General features: G+C 49.3%; 2 protein-coding genes and 1 long non-coding RNA gene across 4 annotated transcripts; 2 read left to right on the forward strand and 1 right to left on the reverse strand.

Annotated features, from left to right (window-relative positions):
• Window positions 1-2,925: 2,925 nt before the first annotated feature.
• On the forward strand, window positions 2,926-6,554 carry COMMD3 (COMM domain containing 3). 2 transcript variants are annotated; one of them, XM_055805872.1, is made up of 8 exons: window positions 2,926-3,094; window positions 3,988-4,099; window positions 4,198-4,261; window positions 4,374-4,408; window positions 4,728-4,788; window positions 4,874-4,930; window positions 5,025-5,084; window positions 6,175-6,554. In XM_055805872.1, the coding sequence occupies exons 1-8, from the start codon at window positions 2,962-2,964 to the stop codon at window positions 6,232-6,234; spliced, it is 582 nt and encodes a 193-aa protein (XP_055661847.1). In that variant the 5' UTR covers window positions 2,926-2,961; the 3' UTR covers window positions 6,235-6,554. The 2 variants fall into 2 exon arrangements, with proteins under 2 accessions (XP_055661847.1, XP_055661848.1); XM_055805873.1 differs by lacking the exons at window positions 4,198-4,261; window positions 4,374-4,408.
• Window positions 6,555-8,102: 1,548 nt separating this feature from the next.
• Window positions 8,103-19,048, forward strand: BMI1 (BMI1 proto-oncogene, polycomb ring finger). The gene is made up of 10 exons (XM_013296415.3): window positions 8,103-8,586; window positions 13,659-13,792; window positions 14,219-14,315; window positions 15,064-15,119; window positions 15,235-15,285; window positions 15,547-15,655; window positions 15,746-15,791; window positions 16,364-16,462; window positions 16,907-16,987; window positions 17,091-19,048. Exons 2-10 carry the CDS (start codon window positions 13,681-13,683, stop codon window positions 17,418-17,420), a joined length of 981 nt encoding a protein of 326 aa, XP_013151869.2. The 5' UTR covers window positions 8,103-8,586; window positions 13,659-13,680; the 3' UTR covers window positions 17,421-19,048.
• Window positions 15,786-21,115, reverse strand: LOC114011188 (uncharacterized). The gene is made up of 4 exons (XR_008747454.1): window positions 20,333-21,115; window positions 17,669-17,824; window positions 17,067-17,124; window positions 15,786-15,885 (listed from the first exon to the last, which is right to left on the reverse strand). It is a non-coding gene; the product is annotated as an uncharacterized LOC114011188 (long non-coding RNA).
• Window positions 21,116-21,323: the final 208 nt, after the last annotated feature.

Here is a 21,323-nt window from a genome sequence, read left to right on the forward strand (position 1 = left end):
CTGATAATTAGTATTCAAGTATTAATGCATTTCCTTCATCATTTCTTTATTTAATATACGGTTTAGCTTCCTCTTGGAAATTGTAATGAATAAGGTTTTTAAATGTGTACACACTATGCACAGACAATAAAATCTGATAGCAATCTAACAGTCTGAATCCATCTCATGTCCTTTTTGGAGCAAAAAAGAGAGAAAGAAAAAAAGTCAGGCTGAGAGGTAGGGTAGGGGAATTGATAATACAAATTTGGCGATGAAAATGAGTTAAACTTCCATGTACCACATAATCTTGCAATGAATCGTTAGCAGTTGTTTTGTTTTTAAAGCTAGGTTTTAATTTACGGATTTCAATACGCTATAAATTATAAGGGCATGGTGAAGATTACATTTCTGTAACATGCAATCGTGCCGTATGCATACATTTCATACTTTTTGAGGGTACTATCCTCTTTTATAGCCTTCATCTCTTTACCTTTGTAATTCTACAGTTCAGGAGCTTTGTCCTTTCCTCCATTTTATGTTTTTTCTTCTCCTCCATTTTATGCTGTCTTTTCTTAAGTATCGTGTCTATATTTGACCATCACACCAAAAGATAGAGGAAGTCTTATTTTGTGAGTCCTCCTGCCTGTTGCCATGCCTTTCTTGTTTCTGGCAAAATGAAGATTACCAGACTTCTGTCAGCCGGAACTCTGAAGCTCAGATTTCAACAATCCAGTGTATTAATTTTTATGCCAAAGGATCAGGCCAGTGATACTCCTTCAGATCACACCCCAAAACTCTAAGCATTCATTCTGCACAGTATCACGAGGCCTAATACCGTACATACACAGTGTGCTAGAACTAAGGGCCTGATCCTGCAGCTGTTTTTCTTTTTACCTTAACCTGGGCATGACTGAGACCTAGGTGTACAAACACATGTTTTTACAACACAGTGACCAGACAACCCACGGTGCCAGGAAACCAAGGAGATAGGATCACCCAGTCAACCGTGCTCTGCATCCGTACTGAAGGAGACACACACGCTGCCAAGGGGGCAGCTGGGTTTGCAGAAAAGAACTATATTAGTATCACAAAAAGTAAAAAGGAAATAAAAATCCAGTGATGATCTCAAAAGCAGTGTGATTCAAATAAACATAAAATGTGACTTCATGAAGTTTAACCTTACTGTTCTTACTGCAACAAAACTTGAACTGGCCTCCAAAGCTGGACTGAGCTCTTAAGACAACTGATTGTAATTAGTGAGAGCTATGGATACAGATACAAAATTCCTAACAGCTTTTTGATTAAATCAGTGACCAGTCAATTACCATGAATAGTTCAGATGAAGTGAAATGTGTTTGTTGAAAGCCCTTTCCCAGTAAGAAGTGCAGTCCTCTGACAGCACTGTCAACCTGCAAATGGATTGCAGCACAGGTCAGCAGACGATCAAAAGAGTGGGGCTATATGCACTATTTTAAATTAAGTTACTCTGGAATATTATACTTTATAAGTACAGCTATCTGACCTGCTTTTATCAGCAACACTATTTAAGTAACATTAAAAATTTAGAGGGGGAAAATGCTCTGCTCTGTTTTTCTATTATTTGACATATATGGCAATAATTTGCAAAGTCAGTTGGTTTTGCCCTTCTTGTTGTCTGATATGTATCTGTAGCAGGAAAAAAAGGACTATCTTTTTGACATTATATAGATGTTATTTTAAAATCATGAATCTGTCAGAGGCCTTTCGCTTTTGCTCATTTTTTTAGGCTGAGCAGCTTTCAACATTGAATTTTCCTTTAAGAAAGGTTCAGCAGAAACGTTTGTTCAATAAAGAGGAACAGATTGCACAGTAATGTTCTTGTCCATTTGGAACAGCCATGAGCGAAGAAAAAGGTGGTATCTAAAGCATTTTGCATCCTTCAGCTCCAAAGGGTATATACATCATAATTCACGTGACATAGTAAGGCCTTTACCTGTGCTTTATTAGATCAGTCCTAATTTGGTCCTTAGCTAATATGAACACACACCATTTCATTGTTCACTTGTAAAATATTAACTTTTAAGATTTTTTTGTAGACTATGACAATGTTTCACTATGACAAAAAAGAAAAAGGTAACGCAACAGGTTAATGCCTCACATTAGGAATTTATTAGCTTAATGTGGAGCTGTTTTTAGATAGCATTTGTACATCTTTACTAAATCACCAGTGAAGGCTGTATTGTAAACCACTATTTTATGTACGTCAAAATATGCAAAGCCTTTAGCAAAATGCTACCGCAATCTTAGTTACAAGATCATTTTGATTCTATGCTTGCATTTAAGACGGACGTAACCATAGATAAAAAAAATAAAATTTGGTTTGATATGCAGGTCTATAACCACACACGGGGCAAATGCCTTGTGACACATATCTAAGGTGGCTATCTCAGAAGCAAAATAACCTACAAGGAAAAGGGTTATGCTCTCTTTCTGACGTTCTAAGTTAGCAGGCGGCAGGTCTGCAGAAACTTACAGCTTGAATTTGTGGACTTTCACAGTTTCACACCGATATATGCAGGTTAAAGATGTGTTGAGATACAAGCGCTTTAGGGATTTAATGAGATATAAGCACTTTGAAGATTTATTAAGAACTGAAAGCACTGACGGGCTACATACGCCCCAAGCAACCGCCGCTGCGCCAGGCGCCGCATCCTGCCCCAAACCCGGTCAGAAACGGCATCAACTCCCGCCGCAAGCCCCACGGGCCGAGCAGCGGGGCGCGCCGCCACCCGCGCAGCAGTCACGCGTGGGCAGGACAGCGGCGTGACTCGGGGGAGCGGGGGGACGCGCCGCTCCCCGAGCTCCCCGCGGCCCCGCAGCGCCCGGCGAGCGGCGCCTCCTCCCGCCCCCTCCCGGCCGCCCCACGGCGGCGGCTCCGCCTCGTCGCGGCGATCAGCTGCGCGCGCGTCACGTGGGCGCGTGTCGAAGGTCACGGCGCCCACAATGGAGCTGTCGGCGTACGCGCAGGGCGGGTGGCGGCTGCTGGGCGACCCCCGCCGCTTCCCCCGCCGCCCTTACGCCGCTCTCCTCCGCGCCGCGTTCCGCAGCCTCCTCGATCACCCGCAGGCCGGGCTGGGTAAGGCGTGGGGAGCGCGGCGTGGGGGCGGTGCGGGCCGCGCCGCTCCGCGGGGCGCGCAGGCGGGCACCGTGCTCCGTCCCCCGGCGGGGGCACGCGGCTGTACACGCGTGTCCGCGCTGCAGGGGCCGGCGTCCGCCACCCTCCCTCGCCCCGCGCACACGGGGCGGCTCCCACCCGGAGCGTCGCCCGCGGGCGGCTCCAGGGTGCCACGGCGCGGGGTGTCACCGCTAATGCGCGGCCGCTGCGTTACGGCTGGAACCGGTCGGAAATAGGGGTGGGGGCGGCCCGCGACGGGGTCCCCCCACGATCGTGTCCGCGGGGTGGGGTGAGGAGGCGGGTTTCCTCGGCCGCCTCGCTGCGACCGCGGGTTTTTTCGCGTGTGGACGCTTGCAGCGGCAACCCCGGCGTGAGGGCATACGGCCGTGCAATTAATTTGGCGGTGTTAATGACCCCGCCGCCGCCCCGGCGCACGGAGGGAGCCGCCGGTGCCGGCCGGGGGCGACGGGCGGCCCCGGCTGCGCTCCTCGCCTTTGGCGACAGGCTTCTGAGAAGCGCGGACGGGGCTTGGGGAGGAAATTGAGGTTTTCTTTTTTTTTCTTTTTTTTTTTTTTTTTTTTCCCCTTGCTCCTGTTTTTTCAGGGGAAGGAGCTGCAGAGGCGGCGGGGCGATCGCCGCCGGCCAGCCCCGCCCGGTACGGCTGGCACCAGGCGCTGCCCCTGCCCCCGCGCACCCCGCCTGCTCGCTCCGTCCCCTCGCTCCGAGCCACCAAACGCCGTTCGTTTGGAAGCGTGCGTGGGAAAGGTGCCGTTCAAAGGGCGAGCAGCAGCTCTTGGTATCGGGTGCGGGCATGTGGCAAACAACGTGTGTGATCAGTAATTCATTCATTTTAGACGATCCAGACCTGAAAGATATTGACCCTACGGTATTAAAACATTGCCATGCTGCGGCCGCAACGTGTATTCTGGAGGCAGGAAAGCAGAAAGCCGACATATCTGCTATAAGGTATTAATACGTTGAAGCTACCCCATTTTTCTGGTGCTTGTTACTCTAAAGTGGGCTGCTGAGTTAACAGAAAATTAATAAATTCTTTCTCCCTGTAGCACGTGTCTAGAAGAATGTAAGCTGGATAAAGAGAGAATAGAACAATTTTGCACCGAATATCAGGTTCTTAAACCAATTTTAACATATTTATCTTTTCTTTCTCTCATAGGAATTTCTTGAACCTAGCAAATATTTTTTTCCTTTTTTTTCCCCTTTTTTTCTTTCTTTTCCCCAGAAAAACAAGGATGCATTGGAAATCCTATTGGGAAGGTAGGTCAATCAGTCAGCACAGATACATAGTTTCAATTACAAGTACTTTGAAACTGTCCTGGAAAACACCTATGCATACTTTAGGTGATTAAAGTTTAAAATGTTGTTCCATTAAAAAAAAAAAAGTAAATTTTTAACAAACTTTAGAAAACAGCTGTTGAAACTTTTCTTCTTCCTTTTGGAATTCTACTTTAAAGAAACTTTTTGAACTTTTCAAGAAACATGACAAGGATCATGAAAAAGTTATTTATTGATGGACAGCTTGTGAAAATGGCATTTTCTTTTAGCGTAGGGAACTTGTAACTGTTGTGTCTTTCAGCATAGGCAGATCTCCTCTCCATATAACTGATGTCTCTTGGCGCTTGGAATATCAGATCAAGGTAATTTTAGCACATCAAGGTGTTTCTTTAGTCTGTTTGGGTGCTGAGACTTGACTTTTTTTTACGCTCTTTGTTTTTAATTTAGAGCAATCAACTTCATAAAACTTACCAGCCTTCCTACTTGGTGACCTTAAACGTAGAGGTACTGTACTCCTGGCACCCTCAGAGGAAAAAATGCAATATCACAATTTTTTATATATATAAAACAGACGTTGTTTTGTTTTGTTTTTCTTCAGAATAATGATTCAGGATCACACCCAGATGTTAGTTTTAGTTGCACGATGGAGCAATTACAGGTACTTCTTTCCTTCATCATCATTTCTATGTTTGGCTCCAGTTGTGGATGTAAATGTTTTTAACAGCTTGCCAGTCAAAAAGAAATCATACATACTGTTATAGAAAATAAAAATCCAGGACTGGAAGGGTAGGGGAGAATCTTCTACAAAAATTATGAGTGTAGCTTTCCTGTCCTCTCAAATAAAGTTGCAAAGTAACTGATTTTAGTTGCATGGGGAGTGTTTTACATACATGCCTAAATATTTTATTTGTTTTCATAACTGTAATATATATACATACATATATGAGAAGAAATACATCATTTTTCTGAAACTCTGATTTCCCATGCTTTAGAGAAATGATTAAAGAAGCTGGTTCAATGATTTAAATGTGTCATGATTAAAAATAGAAAAGGATCTGACGGCTCTTCAGTGGTGTTAATGACATGTAAGAAATGTACTGAAACAAATGTTGATCTTTGTTTAGTGATTTAAATGTGTAACTGAACAATAGAGGTATTGTGATGCTTGGAAGTGACCAAACTCTGGAGGATTGGGAAGAGGGATTGGGGGGGGCGGGGGGGGGGCGGGAGGGGGAGGGAGAGAAAAAGCAAGATATTAAAACTTCAGGTTTATACCTCTGCTTTTGTAATGTGTGTCTGAAAAGTCATCCTTTTCTCACTAATGAGTGTATTTAATCAGTTTGCTGATTTAGTTAAATCTGACGCATTTTTGGCTGGAGAATGGTCCTAGTACAAAATTGCATTCAAAATGTTTTCAGTTTTAGAAATGTATATAGTACTTGAGAGCCTAGAGCAAATGTCCTCTTTGGCTATCCTAAGGGTACTGATAAGATCTACCTGTTAAGAATAGTGATCTATTTTAGTAGATAATATGGTTTAAAGCTGTTTTCCTTCAGTTCCCACTTTTCTTACTACGTTGTAAAAATAGGGAGCTATTTAATTACTTGCTGGCATTGTTCATCAGTTGCAAACTTTCTTTGTGGTATAAGGTGCTGGTTTCCCTTGCCACTCTATAAAAAAAAATTTATGTTCCTCTAGCTGACCTTTCAAAAAAAATGTTTATTCTAAGACAGTGTTTCATCTCTTAGGATTTAGTTGGAAAACTAAAAGATGCTGCAAAAAGTCTAGGAAGAGCGACTCAGATGTGATTGAAGGAAGGTGTCAGCCTGCTGAGCCCAAGTACTCTGATTCCTAAGAGTGTCTTCTAAATGACAAATAGCTTTCATCTCTTGATGCAAACTGTTCATTTTTATTGTTTTTCTTCTTCAAGTCCTTGGATGCGAAATAACTTTTTTCTGACCACACTTGGTATTCCTTGCTCATGTCATTTTTTTTTAATTAACTCTTGTTAAATATTTGCTGGACTGTCGTGTCTTCAAAGCATTCCTTTTATGTTATTCTGTGTATTTTTAGAGTTGTCACCGATTATTTTTCTCTGGGATCTAATAAAGTTTATGCACTCCTGTTCCGCAATTTCTACGGGTGAATTAGCTGTACCTAAAAGTAAGATGCTAAACGTTAGATCAGCGCTTGTGAGGCGAAAATCCCTTCCTCCCGTGCCGCGGCGCGTTTGCTAAATTGCCCACCGCGCTGCGGTATTTCGCTCCAGCTGCTCTCGCATCTCCGGTCGGAGTGAAGGTTGGTCCCCGGCACGGGCGGCAGGCTGCACCCCGGCTCTGCTCCGCGGGGCCGGCCGCCTACCGGGAAGCCGGCAGCCCGCGGGACCGAGCGGAGCCGGGCGGCGGCTCCCCCCGCGCGGTGCCGCCCCGCGCCCGGCGGCGGGGCTGCTGCCCTCCGCTCGCTGCGGGCCGCCCCGGCGCCGGCGGCCGTCGCGGAGCCCGTCGGCACCTGTCGGCGGGAGAGAGCGACCCCGCGGAGCAAGCGCGGCGGCGGCGGGGCCCGCGGCGCGGAACCGGGCTCTTCCCTCCCCGCTCCTCCGCGCCCGGGCGGCGGGCGGCGCGTTGCCTCCGGCAGCGAGCGGTCGCCCGCGAGGGTTTCCCCGCTTCCCTCCCGCCCGCTTCGGCGGCGGCAGCGCCTGGCGCTCCCCGTCCCCTCCGCGGGGCGGGGGACACCGCGGGCCCCCGCGACACCGGCACCCGCCGCCGCTCGGGGGGCGCCGGGGCCGGCGGCCGCTGCTCGGGGGCAGGAAAGCGTCGGCGCGGCCCTCGAGGGGACGCGTCGCCCTTCGACGCCGGCGGCCCCGCGCAGCCCCGGGCGGGCGCGGCGGGGCGGGGGGCGCGTCCCGCGGGCGGAGGGCAGCGCGCGAGAGGCGGCGGGAGCGCGAGGCCACGGCGGGACGGGGCGCGCGGAGCGGCCGCGGGTGTCGGGGGCCGCGGGTGGGCGCGCGCAACAAGTGCCGCGCAGTGAGGCGAGAGCTGCGGGGAAGGGGGCCGGGCTGGCGCGGGGGGGGGGCGCGGGTGTGCGGGGGGGGCGGGGGCTGCGGCGGGGGGAAGGATGGGGGGGCAGCGCCGGGCGGGGCGGGGACCGCACCTCGCGGGGTGCTCGAGGGCGGGCGGTGTTCGGGGCGGGGGGGGGCGGGGGGGGGGCGCGGGGCCCCGCGGGGAGCGGGGGCGAGGGCGGCCAGCGGAGGGGCCGAGCGGGAGCGGCGGCGCGGGCGAAGGCAGGAGGCGTCGGGGCGCGGCGGGCGGGGGGAGGCGGGCGGGAGCCGCGGAGCGGGAGCGGGGCCGGGGGTCGGGGCGGGCGGCGCGGCGGGGAAAAGGAGGCATCGGCGGCGCGCGGGCGAGCGCGTGCAGGGCCGGGGGGGAGGGGAGGGCGGGAGGGAGGGGAAGGGGCGGCGGGCGGGGGAGGGGAGGGCGGGAGGGGGAGGAGGCGGCCGGGTTGCGGGATTGGGTCACGGGGAGGCTGCCGGGCCCCGGCGGCAGCGCCGCTAATTCCCAGGCCGCCCTTAAGGAATGAGGCGCCCCACGTGACGCTGGCGGGGCGGGCGAACTCCGAGCCATTTTGGGGACGGTGTCAGTTTCCACTGTGTGCCTTCAGCGTTGCATTCTTCCCTCCTCCGCCCTCCTCCCGCCCGCCCGCCCGCCCGCCCTCCTTCCCTCCCCGGGTCCCCGCCACCAACTATGAAATAACAACAACAATAATACTCGTAATAATAACAATAATAATAAAAAAGGAACGCGAGCGAGGCCGCGAGGCGGAGCGGGGGGCAGAGGGAGAGACAATGGGCTGGTGGAGAGAGGACCCATCCGGACCGGGGAGACTTTGCGCTCCCAGCGCCTGAGCCGCCCGGGCGGCGAACTCGGCGGGAGAGCGAGGGAGCGAGAAGGGCCGGTGGACGCCAGGAGAGAACCCGGGTGTTTTGTAACTAAAATGAGCGGAGCGCAGCGGCGGCGGCGGCAATAAGCTTATTGCAATTGACAGCGTCTGCAGTTCATTTCAAGATGGCCGCTTGGCTCACATTCATTTTCTGCTGAACGACTTTTAACTTTCATTGTCTTTTTTGGCCGCTCCGATCATCACCCACCGGCTCCGTTTTCCGGGTACGTATGAAGCGAGGTGTCGCCTTACCAAGGGCGGGGGGCGAAGGGGGCTCGGCGGCGGTTTTCGGCCGGTTTGGGGGCTGCAAAGGGGAGCCTAGGTGTCCCCCGAGCTCTCCGTATGGGAAAAGCGCTGACAGGCTGCTCCAGCCACACACACACACATATAGACACGCAGCAGCAGCAGCAGCCTGTGCACTCGCTCGCGTTACGCACCCACATTTGCAAATTTTAGTTCCTTTCTTTCTCCAGACGCCCCCTAAAACCTTTCTGTGCACATGGCCCCCGAGGAGAATATTTATATTTCCAGACCCTGCTGCCAGCCCGGCCTGAGCGCCCTTTGTTTAAAGGCAGATTTTGATTAAACAGGGACGTTCGTGAAATCTGGAGCTGCCTGGGTCAAGTGATTTCAGTCCTCCCCGAAAGAAATGTGTCTGGGGGAGGTTAAAATGTCAGATAGCGCACCCATTTTATAGAGATAGAGCCAGCGGGGGGTAGCGATCCTCCTGGGGGGGTTGTTAGGGGTCGGGGCACCCAGCAGAAAATGTTATTAACTTAAGTTGGACAAGTACTTGTGTGAAATTGGATGGGTTGTAAGATGGCGGTTCCCAGTTGTTTCCAATGTCTCCTCTTACATTTCTGCTCTAAATGCTAAACTTTGGGGGTTTGTGCCTGCTGGGAGAGGAAGGGGGTGGCCATCGCCGAGGAATAACTTTTTTGGGGGGCCAGGGTAGCAGTTTGGCTGCGGTCTTGGGGAGCTGGGGAGTGCGGTTTGCTGGAGCCTTTGGAGCAAAGGTGATGTGTCTGTGGGACGCAGGGTTGTGGTGTTGGCTTTGGAGGGTTTTTTTCTAATTTATTTTCTATTATTTTTATTTATTTATTTATTTTTCTCCTGACCCCCGGAAGGGTAAATCCACATTAAATCCTTTGTCAGATCTTAAAGATAACACGAGTGGGCTCCTCGTGCTACTTATGGGCAGCACTGGAAAGTTGCTGGTGTGTGTTTTTGTAACTGTGTGGCCTTGGCAATATATAACGCGGGACGTTCCTCTGTGTTTGCTGTAAATATTTGCAAATAATCAGGTAAAAATAAGTAGAAAAATCGCGTCTCTACAAAAGTGAGGTAGTGAACTTTTCAGTGTCTAGAAACTTTGATTCACTCCTCCACTCTCCAGAAAAGTTGAGGAAAACCTGGGCATGTGTGCCCCATTGCAAGCTTGGCGTTAAAAGGATTTTTTTTTTTTTTTTTGCTTGGTCTGTAGTGGTCAGAGCAACTTATTTTATGGGACTGTCCCAAAGACCAGGGAGATTCTGCAAAGCCAGTCCAGTGAAACCACTTTGAGTGACTCTGCAGCGTGTCCTGGAAACTGAGACAAACTTGTGTTGCAGTTTGCCAGAGACATGAAGGCTTGACCTACCTGACCGCTTCGATAGCACGAAATTAACATTTTAGTGTATTCTGTAAGCAGACAGATCATGTCCTTCACTTAGTTCCAGGGAGGCGGTTTAAGGGACAGGGGTCCTTTTGCACTCAGTTGCCAATATTCAGGTCCTTCCTCGCTGCAGCGAGCTGGGCAGAGATATTTGAGCTCCGTGTGCCTTCTCTGAAAGAAGCACCGTCCCCTCCTTTGAAACATATGTGGCCATTCTTAAGCAAAAGAGTAATAACAGGCTCGATGGTAAAAGTGGCTCTGACTGATAAAGGGTGAAGATGTAGAATGACGGCTGCTTTATTCCTGATGAGAGAATTTTCCGAGAGGAGATGGGTGCAAAGTACACAAACCTACCCGAGCGATGCTTCTGGTTTTTATGTATGTATTTCTGTTAGAGACCTGTCGAGCAAGGTTTAATAGCTTATTGCCTTTATAGATTTTTAATAACATAGCTGATTCTTAGCAGGAGAATGCACTTCTGTTTTTCTTCATTTTGACATAACCCGTTTAAGGCCTCTAAATAATCAGTTGGCTGCCAGTGTTTACTTCTAGCGAGTATTATGTCCGTGTATTTTACGTTTAGTTGTTCCGTGTGTCAGTGTGTAAATATATATATTGTCATGGTTAAGAGGCTGTTTGTATTGACTGTGTGAAGTGTTGGTGTTTGCCATGCTCGCAGCACGAGCAGGAAAAAAAATCTGAGAGGGTTTCCCTCGTACCAAAATATGAAGCTCAGGCTGCTGTACTGAAACGTGCTGCATTCGTGTGCCATACCCGCAGGACAGACACGCGTGTGCGTGTGCCCGGCCGGGTGGCTTTTTGGGGAGAAGTCAGGCGCTTGGTTCAGCTCGCTGGAGAAAAACCACTGGTTTCAAAGATAGTTCATAGCACGTTGAAAATGTGCTAACTTTGGGCGATAAATAATCCACGTTTAGGGGTTGCTTCGACAAAACAGGTTTCACGGTTGAATTTAATCCCCCTCCATTTAGGAAGGGGCTACGCCTGTGTGAAATAAACGCGTTAATGTCTTGAAAGGTTTGTCCCAGTCCGTCAGGGCTGGGAAGGAATTCTCGGTCAACCGGCTTGCGTGACCTCGGTCACTGCTGGGTTTTTTGGTTCAGATATTTCTGAATTATAAGGTAGTGATTCCAGCAAATAAAACACAGAACCGTGAAAGCAGCCTGCCCGTGTTTAAGTACCTAAAGGGACCCCAGAGTCTCCGGCTTCAGGGCGTTGGACTCCGCAGAGGAGTGCAGAAGCCCGAGCTCAGCCTTTTCTGGGAAAAGCAGACCCTCGGTATCAATTTAAAAGTAAGAAGCGGAGGGTCAGGGACCCTGGAAGCGACATTTAAGCCGCAGTACAACGCAATGGGAGTCTTGCTTTTTGCCGCACAGGGCTAGGAACAGCTTTGGGGACCTGGTCTGGCTGGGTGCTTCTTGCACTTTGCTTTTCTGTGTGCTGGCCGGCTGTGGTTTGATGCTGAGGGGTTTTATCGGCTGCTCACTCGAGGGTTCTCCTGCAGCAGCAAGAGAAGTTTCCTGGCTAGGGTCGCTCGTTGGCGCTGTGCACACTTCTTGAGGAATATTGTACCCCTGTCCTGGGCAATTTGGCTGAAATGCAAAGGTTTTAGGAAATAGGTTTGCTTGGTGTGTTGCTTTTTTTTTTTTTTTTTTTTTTTTTTAATGCTGCCTTAACATCGAAGTTTGCGAGTGGCTGAGGAGAACCTCGCATCTTGAGACTGCTCCATCTCGCACGGTGCTGCAGTGAGAGGTGGCTGGCAAGCTCTGCCTCGGGGAGAGTGGGGACCAAGGGTGGGAGCTGGTGTGCTGGGAGCACTGACGTGGGGAAATGAATAGTTTGCATTGGAGTAACGTTGTTATCAGGATCTGGTTGACAGAAAATAATTTACTCTGCAACTGACGTAGCTGTCAGGGTTTTTTCCCCCGACGTAGTTTACCTCTTATTCCCTCTCATTTTAAATCGTATGTGTGCATCAAACGTTGGTGCCAGTGCATCCGATGGGGGTTACGGGTTTCAGACTGTGAAAATGACATTTGTTTTTCACTCTTGTCACTGCATTGTGTTGACAAGGTGTTGATTTAGCTTTAGGAATGATCTGGTCACATGGTCCTTCGCATGTTGTCACTAATGTACCGTTTAAAGTCGGTCTGGACTTCCCCCCACCCACCCCCACCCCTACCTTGGTATGCTTTATTGCTGAAAAGGGGGTTTGTTTAAGGATCCGGAGACTTGTTTTCTCCCGTCCAACCACCTTACCATGGTGCTGCCAGTCTTTTTCCACCTCTTGCAAAACTTTGCACCGCGCTCGCTTCGTCCGCGGGAGGCTTTTCAAACGAGAGTCAAAAGGGGAGGGGGGGGAGAAAGAGAGAGAGAGAGAGGAGCTGGAGCGGGGGAAGGAGAGAAAGGAGGAAAGGGGAGAAGGGGGAGCGGGGAGGCTGGCGGCGCGGAGCTGGGGCTCGGCACCCCGCCGGCGGCGCGGGGGGCTCGGTCCCCGGGAGCGCGGCGCGGCGGAGGGCGGGAGAGAGCGGAGGGGGAGAGGAGCGATCTCAGACAGCTCCTCGCACCGAGTCGACGTGGAGAGAGGCCCCTGAGAGGATCCGAAATGGCCGAGGCTCGGGAGGAGCCTCTGGCGCTCGGCTCCGCCGGGCTGAGACCCCAAAGCCCGGCTCAGCTCCGGGCCCGCGGCCGCCCCCGCCGCCCGGGCAGCCCCGTACCGCGCCCCGGCACCCCCCGAGCTGCGGCACCCTGACCCCCCCCGGGCCACCCCCCGCACCTCCCGCCCTCCCCCTCCCCTCCCCTCGCAGCCGGGCTCCCAGACCCCCGCGGGCTTCTCGGCTCCTCCACCCCCTCCGCCAGCCCCCGGGCCCCGCGTCCCACCCCCTGGCCCGGCTCGGCTCGGCCCGGCCCGCCCCCCCCCGGCCGCCCCCCCGCCCAGCTCTCGTGTGTTCCCAGCGGTGGCAGGATGCCAAGTGTAAGTGTAAGTTGCTATAGCAACCCCCTCGGAGAGCGGAGCAGATCCGGATCGGCACCGAGCAGCAGCGGCAGCCGCCCGGACCCCCCTCGCGGGCCGGCCCCGCCGCCCCGGTGCCCGGCCCCGCTCGGAGGTGCGTGTGTCCCCCCCCCACCCCCGTCCCTCCCCCCGCCGCCCCTCCCCGCTCTCCGGAAATGCCAGGGCAGCCGCACCGGGAGGCGCTGGTTCCCCTTTGTGCTGCTCGCCGGCAGCCCGGTGCCCGGCCGTCCCCCCCTCCCCGGAGCTACCCGCCGCATCGCCGCCGAGCCGCCCGGGGAGCGCGAGCCGGCCGGTGCCCCGCCGCGCCGTAGGGAAAGCCCGTGCCCGCCGGGGAGCGGCGCGGTGGGTGCCGCGGAGCGACCGCGCCTCCGCGGGGCTGCGCCCAGGCCGGCCCGGGGCGGTGCGGGGCGGTGCGGGGCCGCCCGCCGGCCTCGGGACCGGCCTCCGCCCGCCGCCCGGCCCCGCGCCGCCGCCGCCTCCCGCGCTTGATCTGCCCGGGCGCCGGGGGATGCGGCCGCACGGGGGAAAGCGACGCGCCGGGGCTCGGCACCTGGGACGCCGCCGCGCTCGTCCCCGCTGATCGGCCCTCTGTGTGTGTGTGTGTCTTCCAGGGCCGCCACTCGCCACGCCAAAATGCACCGAACGACCAGAATCAAAATCACCGAGCTAAACCCCCATCTCATGTGCGTGCTCTGCGGCGGGTACTTCATCGATGCAACAACCATCATAGAATGCCTCCACTCCTGTAAGTACGACCGGGCGCTCCGCGTTGTTCCCCCGCCACTTCCCACCTTTCCCGGCATCCCAGGAACACACACAACACTAAAGACCCCCCAGTCCAAGCCCCCCAAGGTGCCCGGCACCGCCGCCCCTTTGGCTCCCCGACGGGCTGGGAAATAGGTGGTCTGGCCGCGACGCAGTTTTTCTGACGGTGGCCCTGCGGTCTTTGTTAAAGTAATAATCTATATACTCTAAGCGTCCCCTTTTCATGGTAATTGCAGCTTATTTGGCTATTTGTTTAGCTTAAGCAGCGCACTGCTGACAATGGACGATTTGCTCAAGCTTGCATAGTTTAGAAAATCGCACCTCTGTCTGTGCATATCTGAGCGTCACCTACGACCATCAGTAAAAGGCTTTCCATCAGTAAAAGGCTTTCGTGTTTGACTTACAGTCTGTAAGACCTGTATCGTGCGTTACTTGGAGACCAGCAAGTATTGTCCTATCTGTGATGTCCAAGTTCACAAAACTCGACCGCTTTTGAATATAAGGTAGGAGAAAGATGCAGTGCGCACCCTGTGCCTCTTACTTTACTTTTTATGGGGAGACGAGCAGTAGTTGGTCGATGTTATCTCTTCATCTGTGATTTAAATCTGAAAGGGCTTGTCAATTTACAAGCCAACTCGTGTAGTATGCTCTCTCTTTGGAGTTTTGTCATTGATTGAAATTGAAGATTTCTCTGGATGCGAGACAGAAAGTTTTTGTTGATCTGTTTTTGCATACGCCACCCATTGATGCAGTGCCTCCTCACTCTCCCCCATTCTCATGTGTACCATCCCGACAGTTTTTAGTTTCTGTATCTTTGAGAAATGCCTCACTCCAGCCATAGCTTCCAGTCATGGAAACTCTTGCTGAAACTTTCCAAGCTCAGGGGCAAAAGCCTTTAAAGCATGCTGCTTCTTTCAGAAATGTTTTTCTTTCAGTATTACGTTTTGCCGTCTTTATTTTCTTTATTATTATCTTTATTTATTTAAAAACATACAGGTTTTAAGGGCTTCCTTCAGTCCAAGCTAGTTCTTTTTCAGTTGTGGTGGCACAGATGACTTTTGTTTTATAGCAGTATTTAGAACACTGTCGGTTTGATTACAAGGTCTTGTAAGTTAACTTTTTATGACTAGGCTCCCACTTTGTAGAAGATGTCTCATTGTTGTGAAAGATTATAAATGGGGGGCTGCTGCTTGGATTAAAATATCGCTTCATATGCTTAATTTTATGTTTTGGGGTTGTTCTTTTTTTCAGGTCAGATAAAACTCTCCAAGATATTGTATACAAGCTAGTACCAGGCCTTTTCAAAAGTAAGTAGTTAAACTGGATTTTTTCTTCAGAGCAGAAAAACAAAACCAGAGCTGCTATCAGTACCGGGAGCTACAGAGTAAATACTAAAATAAAAATATGTGCTTTTCCATCTAGATGAAATGAAAAGAAGAAGGGATTTTTATGCTGCTCATCCATCAGCTGATGGTAAAAGCTTCTCGTTCACAATTTTAATGAATGTAGCGTTGACCTAGATGCATTGCTGTTTCCTTTTTAACTTACAAATCGTGTATTACCATGACAGAATTTTAAGAAGTAAATTCAGCCTAATAAAAGTTTACTGTTTTAGCAGTTAGGGAGCTTTAATTAATAATCTTACTATGGAGATTTTTTTTCTTGTTACTGAGAATTGCCATTCTTCCTGATTTGAATTTCAAAATGTAAATTATTGTGGAAATTTCTGCGCAGCTGCCAATGGCTCTAATGAAGACAGGGGAGAAGTGGCTGACGAAGACAAAAGAATTATAACAGACGACGAGATAATAAGCTTATCCATTGAATTCTTTGACCAGAATAGGCAAGTTCCAGAATGGCAATATTTTATGTTTACCTGACTGTTGGCAGCTATATTTATTATTTGTTGTAATTGTTTCATTTCTTCTCGCAGACTGGAACGAAAAGGAAATAAGGAGAAAGAAAAATCAAAGGAAGAGGTAAATAACTTTCCTTTACTCCAGGGGAAATGTAACACACACAAACATCTTCGGGGCAGGTTTGTAGCTGAGAAAAATGCATAGGTATATGTATCTAGAACAAAAGAAGCATATCTCCTATTGTGGTGCTAGGTACAAAAGAGGTAAAACATCATCATACAGCTGTATATGTAAGCAACTTTTTAAAATAAAAAAAAAACCTGTAGTATTACTTTTAAAGCAGAAGCTGATATTTTGTCAAATTCTGCTGTAAATTTATATTTTAATAAATTATTTATTATTGAATATAAAAAGACCCTATGTAATGCATATATATCCTAAAAAGGGATTTTGTATGAGATACAAATCTTTACATATGAAATTCGCTGCTTTTTTATTACTTTCTCTGGAACTGTAATTTAGCTCTTATTTCTGTTGTTCCTTCTAAGGCAGCAGAAATTGTTGTATCATAATTCATAATCTAACAAGGTCCCTTTTTTTTTTTTTTTTAATGACATAAAATGTTAGAATACAAGTTTGGTGGGAGTAATTGCTTGTTCTCAGTAGACTGATTTTCTTTACTATGCCATCAGGTGAATGACAAAAGATACTTACGCTGCCCAGCAGCAATGACAGTGATGCACCTAAGAAAGTTCCTGCGGAGTAAAATGGATATACCCAACACTTTCCAGGTACGTATGGGGAAAGAGTGTTGTATTGTTGGTTTGTTTTTTTTTTTTAAATCAGTCTTGCTATTCTGAGCCTGCTACTGCTGGTTAGCACTTAGTTTCTCATTACAGCCAGTTTCAGCAAGTGCCAACTACCAAGTATTTCTGGTGTGTGCAATATGTTGATGGGATTATGAACATTATTTTAAAAATATCTATCAGGAGAGTTTGGTGACATTCTGTAATTTTTTCAATGCTGTAAATACCAAAGTATTGAGAAACTGCTCCTTAATGTATTTAAAACATATCTAATAGATATGAAAAGTCCATATCCCCTGCTGGGTTTGGTATAGCATTTTTTCAGTTTTCTGATACATATGGCAGTGGGGTTACTTTCCCCCCTAGAGCAGTCATACGCTAGGGGTAAATACCTGGATGCTCCTTAATGCAAGGGTTTCTCTTGGACAGATTGATGTGATGTACGAAGAGGAGCCTCTGAAGGACTACTACACCCTAATGGATATTGCCTACATCTATACCTGGAGGCGGGTGAGTATCTCCAGCATGCCTCCTCCCAGGGCAGGGTGGGGGGTGCAGGTGCGGGTTGTGGCCCGGGGAGGGTCCTTACCAGGGTTTTGCCTTTGCCTTGCAGAACGGGCCTCTCCCCTTGAAATACCGGGTCCGACCTACATGCAAGAGAATGAAGATCAGTCACCAGAGGGAAGGCTTGAATAATAGCGGGGAGCTGGAAAGTGACTCTGGGAGCGACAAGGCGAGCAGCCCAGCAGGAGGCATCCCCTCCACCTCCTCCTGTTTGCCCAGCCCCAGCACGCCGGTCCAGTCTCCACACCCCCAGTTCCCCCACATCTCCAGCACCATGAACGGCACCAGCAGCAGCCCCAGCAGTAACCACCAGTCCTCCTTTACCAACAGAGCACGGAAAACGTCGATAAATGGCTCTTCGGCCACTTCATCTGGTTGACGTGCCAACCAGGCTATCACCCCCTGCCCTCCCCGCCCCTCCTTTATATAGATCTCTCCATGCCATTACAGCTTTATAGATGCTAATCCATGTGACTATCGTCCAAATTGCTTTCTTTTGTAGTGACACTGAACTTGGCTATAAAAGGCGGACTAGGTGACATTCAGGATGGACGTTAATGGAAACGCAAGATTGAAATGTAAATTGTTTTCAGAGGACTGGGAAGCAAACAAAAGTTACACCTTCACCTGTTCTGAGTGATGCGGAGTTGTTTCCGTCCCCATCATCTGGACTCGGGAGTCTCCAGAAGTTGATACAAATCCCGGGAAGTAGTTTGTTAATCCAGACTAACTCCTCCATTGCATTCTCTTCGATTGTTATTGTTCTTATGCTGTTTTGTGAACCTGTAGAAAGCAAGTGCTTTTTCATCTTGAAATCCAACAAAACGGAAAGAATATGCATAGAATAATGCATATATGTAGCCATGTCACTGTGAATAACAATTTTTGCGTATTAGCCATTTTGATTCTTATGTTGCATCTTTTACTTCTCTGTTGCTGCGCAGAACCGATCAAAAGAAAAGTAAACTTCAGTTTTACAATCTGTATGCCTAAAAGCGGGTATTACCGTTTTATTTACTGACTTGTTTAAATGATTCGCTTTTGTAAGAATCAGATGGCATTATGCTTATTGTACAATGCCATATTGGTATATGACATAACAGGAAACAGTATTGTATGATATATTTATAAATACTATAAAGAAAATATTGTGTTTCATGCACTCATAATATGGTTGTTAAATTTCTAAACTGGTTCGACCCTTGCAGATGCCGCCTGTTTGAGCTTTGCTCATACTGCAAGAAACACTTTGCGTGTGAGAGCTACAGTATTGGGAAAGTACATTCAAGTCTTTCATAACCTGGAGGCAATTGGCAATCTTAAAAGGATTTGACTGGCTTTGTCTTTTTTTCCAAGTGTTATATTTTTACTTTACCAAATGTTGAAGTGATGCAGTGATGAAGAAGAAAAAAAAAAAAAAAAAAAAGCTAAGGGACATGGAAGTCTTTGACCTGTTTGATTACCTTTTTATTATTTGGTGTGGTGGGACTGTGTTTTTAAAAGCACATGGAATCATTATAGAAGCCATAAACTATTTGGTATAAATTTTAAGGAACCAGCAAGTTGCTGGATGAAGGCATTTTATCTAAATTTGTTTTAATATATATGTATATGGTACAGTACTAACTTCATTAAAATTTAACAGGTACTTTAATATTTCCAATGAATTGTGGAGAATGCCTCCTCTTTAATGGCCTGCAAAATAGGTGCATTTTATTTGAGGCTTCTAAGGGTATTTTTTGGGGGGGTAGAAAGAACTTTTCCACCATAAAATATGAACAGCCGAGAACACTTTTCAGTTTGTGCTTTGCTTTGGTCGAACTTTGTGTGTGTTCATCACCCATCAGTTATACATTTGTGAGGGTGTTTATTCTATATGGATATTGTTTCATGTTTGTACGGGAAAATTGTAGTTAAACATTTCATTGTCTCCAGTCTGCAAAAGAAGCACAATTCTTATTGCTTTGTCTTGCTTATAGTCATTAAATCATTACTTTTGCATATAAATTGCTGTTATTTGTCCTGCTTGTTTTTATAGACCAGGTGATTGCAAATCCTCCACAAGGTTATTGCTTATTGATGTATAATGTCTTGTTAAACAAGAGTTGATATTTTTTCCTGTAGTAAACATGTACAGTTCAATTTCAACAGTAAAAACTTCAGTTTTATATACACGAATAACTTTCATTTATAGCTGATCAAAGAAATAAACAAATAAAAGGGATAATTCATTGAAAAATAGCAAATGACCTCTGTTGATAATGTGGTGTTGAAGGACAAGCATCTTGTTCTCATTGGAAGTCTTTCTGGATATATGAAAGATTTTAGTGAAAAAAAACCCAGTAGAGTCCTGAAACAACAACAACAGAAAATGCCTAGAAATTGCAGTGATTTGTTTTGGTTGCCTGCCTCAAAAACATTTGCTGTTCTTTATTTGTTCCCGAATTATTCTTGAAAATAAGCAAATGGTGTATTCTCACATCCCAGGCAGCCACAAGTTTTACCTCCAATCTGTCCAGACCTAACTCCTGATAAACTGTGCTGGCTGGGGAGGGAGGAACATGATTTTTGTGATGGCGAGTGCCAGATTCTGCCTGTACTGCTCTGGATTGCTTTTTAAAGCCTCGGTGGAACTATGTTTTAATGTGAAGATACCTCTCCGTGTGCCTGAGTGACTATCTTGGCATAGTTCCCTCAACTATATGAGTTAATCGCACTGTACTGGTTGAATTAATTCATCCAAAGACCAGCCCTGAACCTGCAGCAGAGGCTTGTATGTTAGCACACTGGCCAAACTGCCCCTGTTTATGCTGGAAGTAGCTGATAATCACAACTTTTAGCATCAAACCGGAACTATTCTCGGTCTTTATGGAGTGTCCGTGAAGTCTAAAGCAATGAAACAAGAGCTGGACAATTCCCTTCGAGGTTTACTAAGCTCTTGCAGTACTTTCGACATCTTCCAGTTTGACATCTCCCGTCTGAAAAAGAACAAACGTTTTCAGTAGCTCTCTTGCTGAGCTGCAGAAGCCGCCGAGGATGTTTGAGCTGCCATGTGAAACTTTTGTTTTGCTGCTGGCCCTAGGCAGATGGCACTGCGATGCGTATATATTGCTAAGCACAACTGGGAGGACGATCAAAGATAGCATCTTGATGTTCTGCTTGCGAAGCTGCTGTGTCAGCCTCACCGGTTTTCTTTGCAGCTACATAGCGAATGAGTTTCCTTACGGATGTACGTGAATCCTCCCTGTTTGGAAAGAAATCTCAGCTCGGTATATGTAAGAAGACTCTTACAATTATGCGACGTTGCATTTATATAGATCGAGGGATAAAGCTGAGGTCTGCTGCGTTTTTCTGAGCTTGTTCAACAAGCAATCTGAGCAAAGACGGAGGCACGGGGAGGGGGTCTGCGCCTGATGGAAAATGATGTTTTTCAGTCCTCGTCCGACCGAATTTTCCTCCCTGGTTCAGCTGCCTGCGGCTCCGAGCGGCGCTTCTGTGCCCGGCCGGGGCAGGGCATAGGCGGCCGCCGCCCAGCCCGGGGAGGGCGAGGGAGCGTGCGGAGCTCCGCAAGCTTCTGGGCAAAACAGGCAGGGATAGGGAGAAGAAATGCTGAAATGTACAACAAGAGAAAGGGAAGGAGCATGACGAGCTTGCTAAGTCGAGCTGTTCGTCCCCCAGCACCGAGCACTGCTCACAAACTGCGCCGCTGCCGCTCGGCAGGCCGGTGCCGGCGGGCGGCCACCGCCGAGAAGCTCCGGTAAGCCCGTGGGCAGGGGCAGCGCACCAGGCGGCACCGGGGGGGCTGCTGGGAACTCCACCCGAACGCCACATTCTCCGATTTTCTTATAATGGACGGGGGCGCTGAAACCCGAAGGCGAAGGCAGAGCAAGCGGCAGGCGTCCTTCCAGCCCAAGCGATGCTTTTGGTCCTTTTCCCCCCGCGGCTGCCGAGGACGTTCCGCCTGTCACCCCCTCCGCCGTACGGCTGCCCAGGGATTAACTCGTTTCTCAAGGCGCGGAGAAAGCAAGTCCCCCCGGTGCGGGAACCGGGGCGAACCCCCCCCCAGCCTTCCACCCCCGCCGCCCCTGCGCCTCGCCTCCGCCCCGCCCCGCATGTCCCCTCGCCCCGGTGGCAGGGAGCTGCGCTCCTGCCTTCCGAACATCACTCCTGGACTGTTCATCGCTCACCGCGCAGGAACTCCTGCAGTTCCGATCTTTGCCACCAAACCGGTTCACGAGGATCGGGCAGGCTCGCCCCGCCTGGCTCCGGTTCCCGGCCCGGC

The sequence above is a fragment of the Falco peregrinus genome, chromosome 5, assembly GCF_023634155.1.
Source record: "Falco peregrinus isolate bFalPer1 chromosome 5, bFalPer1.pri, whole genome shotgun sequence".
Classification (NCBI taxonomy): domain Eukaryota; kingdom Metazoa; phylum Chordata; class Aves; order Falconiformes; family Falconidae; genus Falco; species Falco peregrinus.

Bases quoted from the DNA above. Each gene is read 5' to 3' on its own strand.
- BMI1 (XM_013296415.3), top strand. From the start codon at position 13,681: ATGCACCGAACGACCAGAATCAAAATCACCGAGCTAAACCCCCATCTC. The intron at 14,316-15,063 runs GTAGGAGAAAGA...TCTTTTTTTCAG, and splicing joins CGACCGCTTTTGAATATAAG to GTCAGATAAAACTCTCCAAG. The intron at 15,792-16,363 runs GTAAATAACTTT...CTATGCCATCAG, and splicing joins AAGAAAAATCAAAGGAAGAG to GTGAATGACAAAAGATACTT.
- COMMD3 (XM_055805872.1), top strand. From the start codon at position 2,962: ATGGAGCTGTCGGCGTACGCGCAGGGCGGGTGGCGGCTGCTGGGCGAC. The intron at 4,409-4,727 runs GTAGGTCAATCA...TGTGTCTTTCAG, and splicing joins TTGGAAATCCTATTGGGAAG to CATAGGCAGATCTCCTCTCC. The intron at 4,931-5,024 runs GTACTGTACTCC...GTTTTTCTTCAG, and splicing joins TGGTGACCTTAAACGTAGAG to AATAATGATTCAGGATCACA.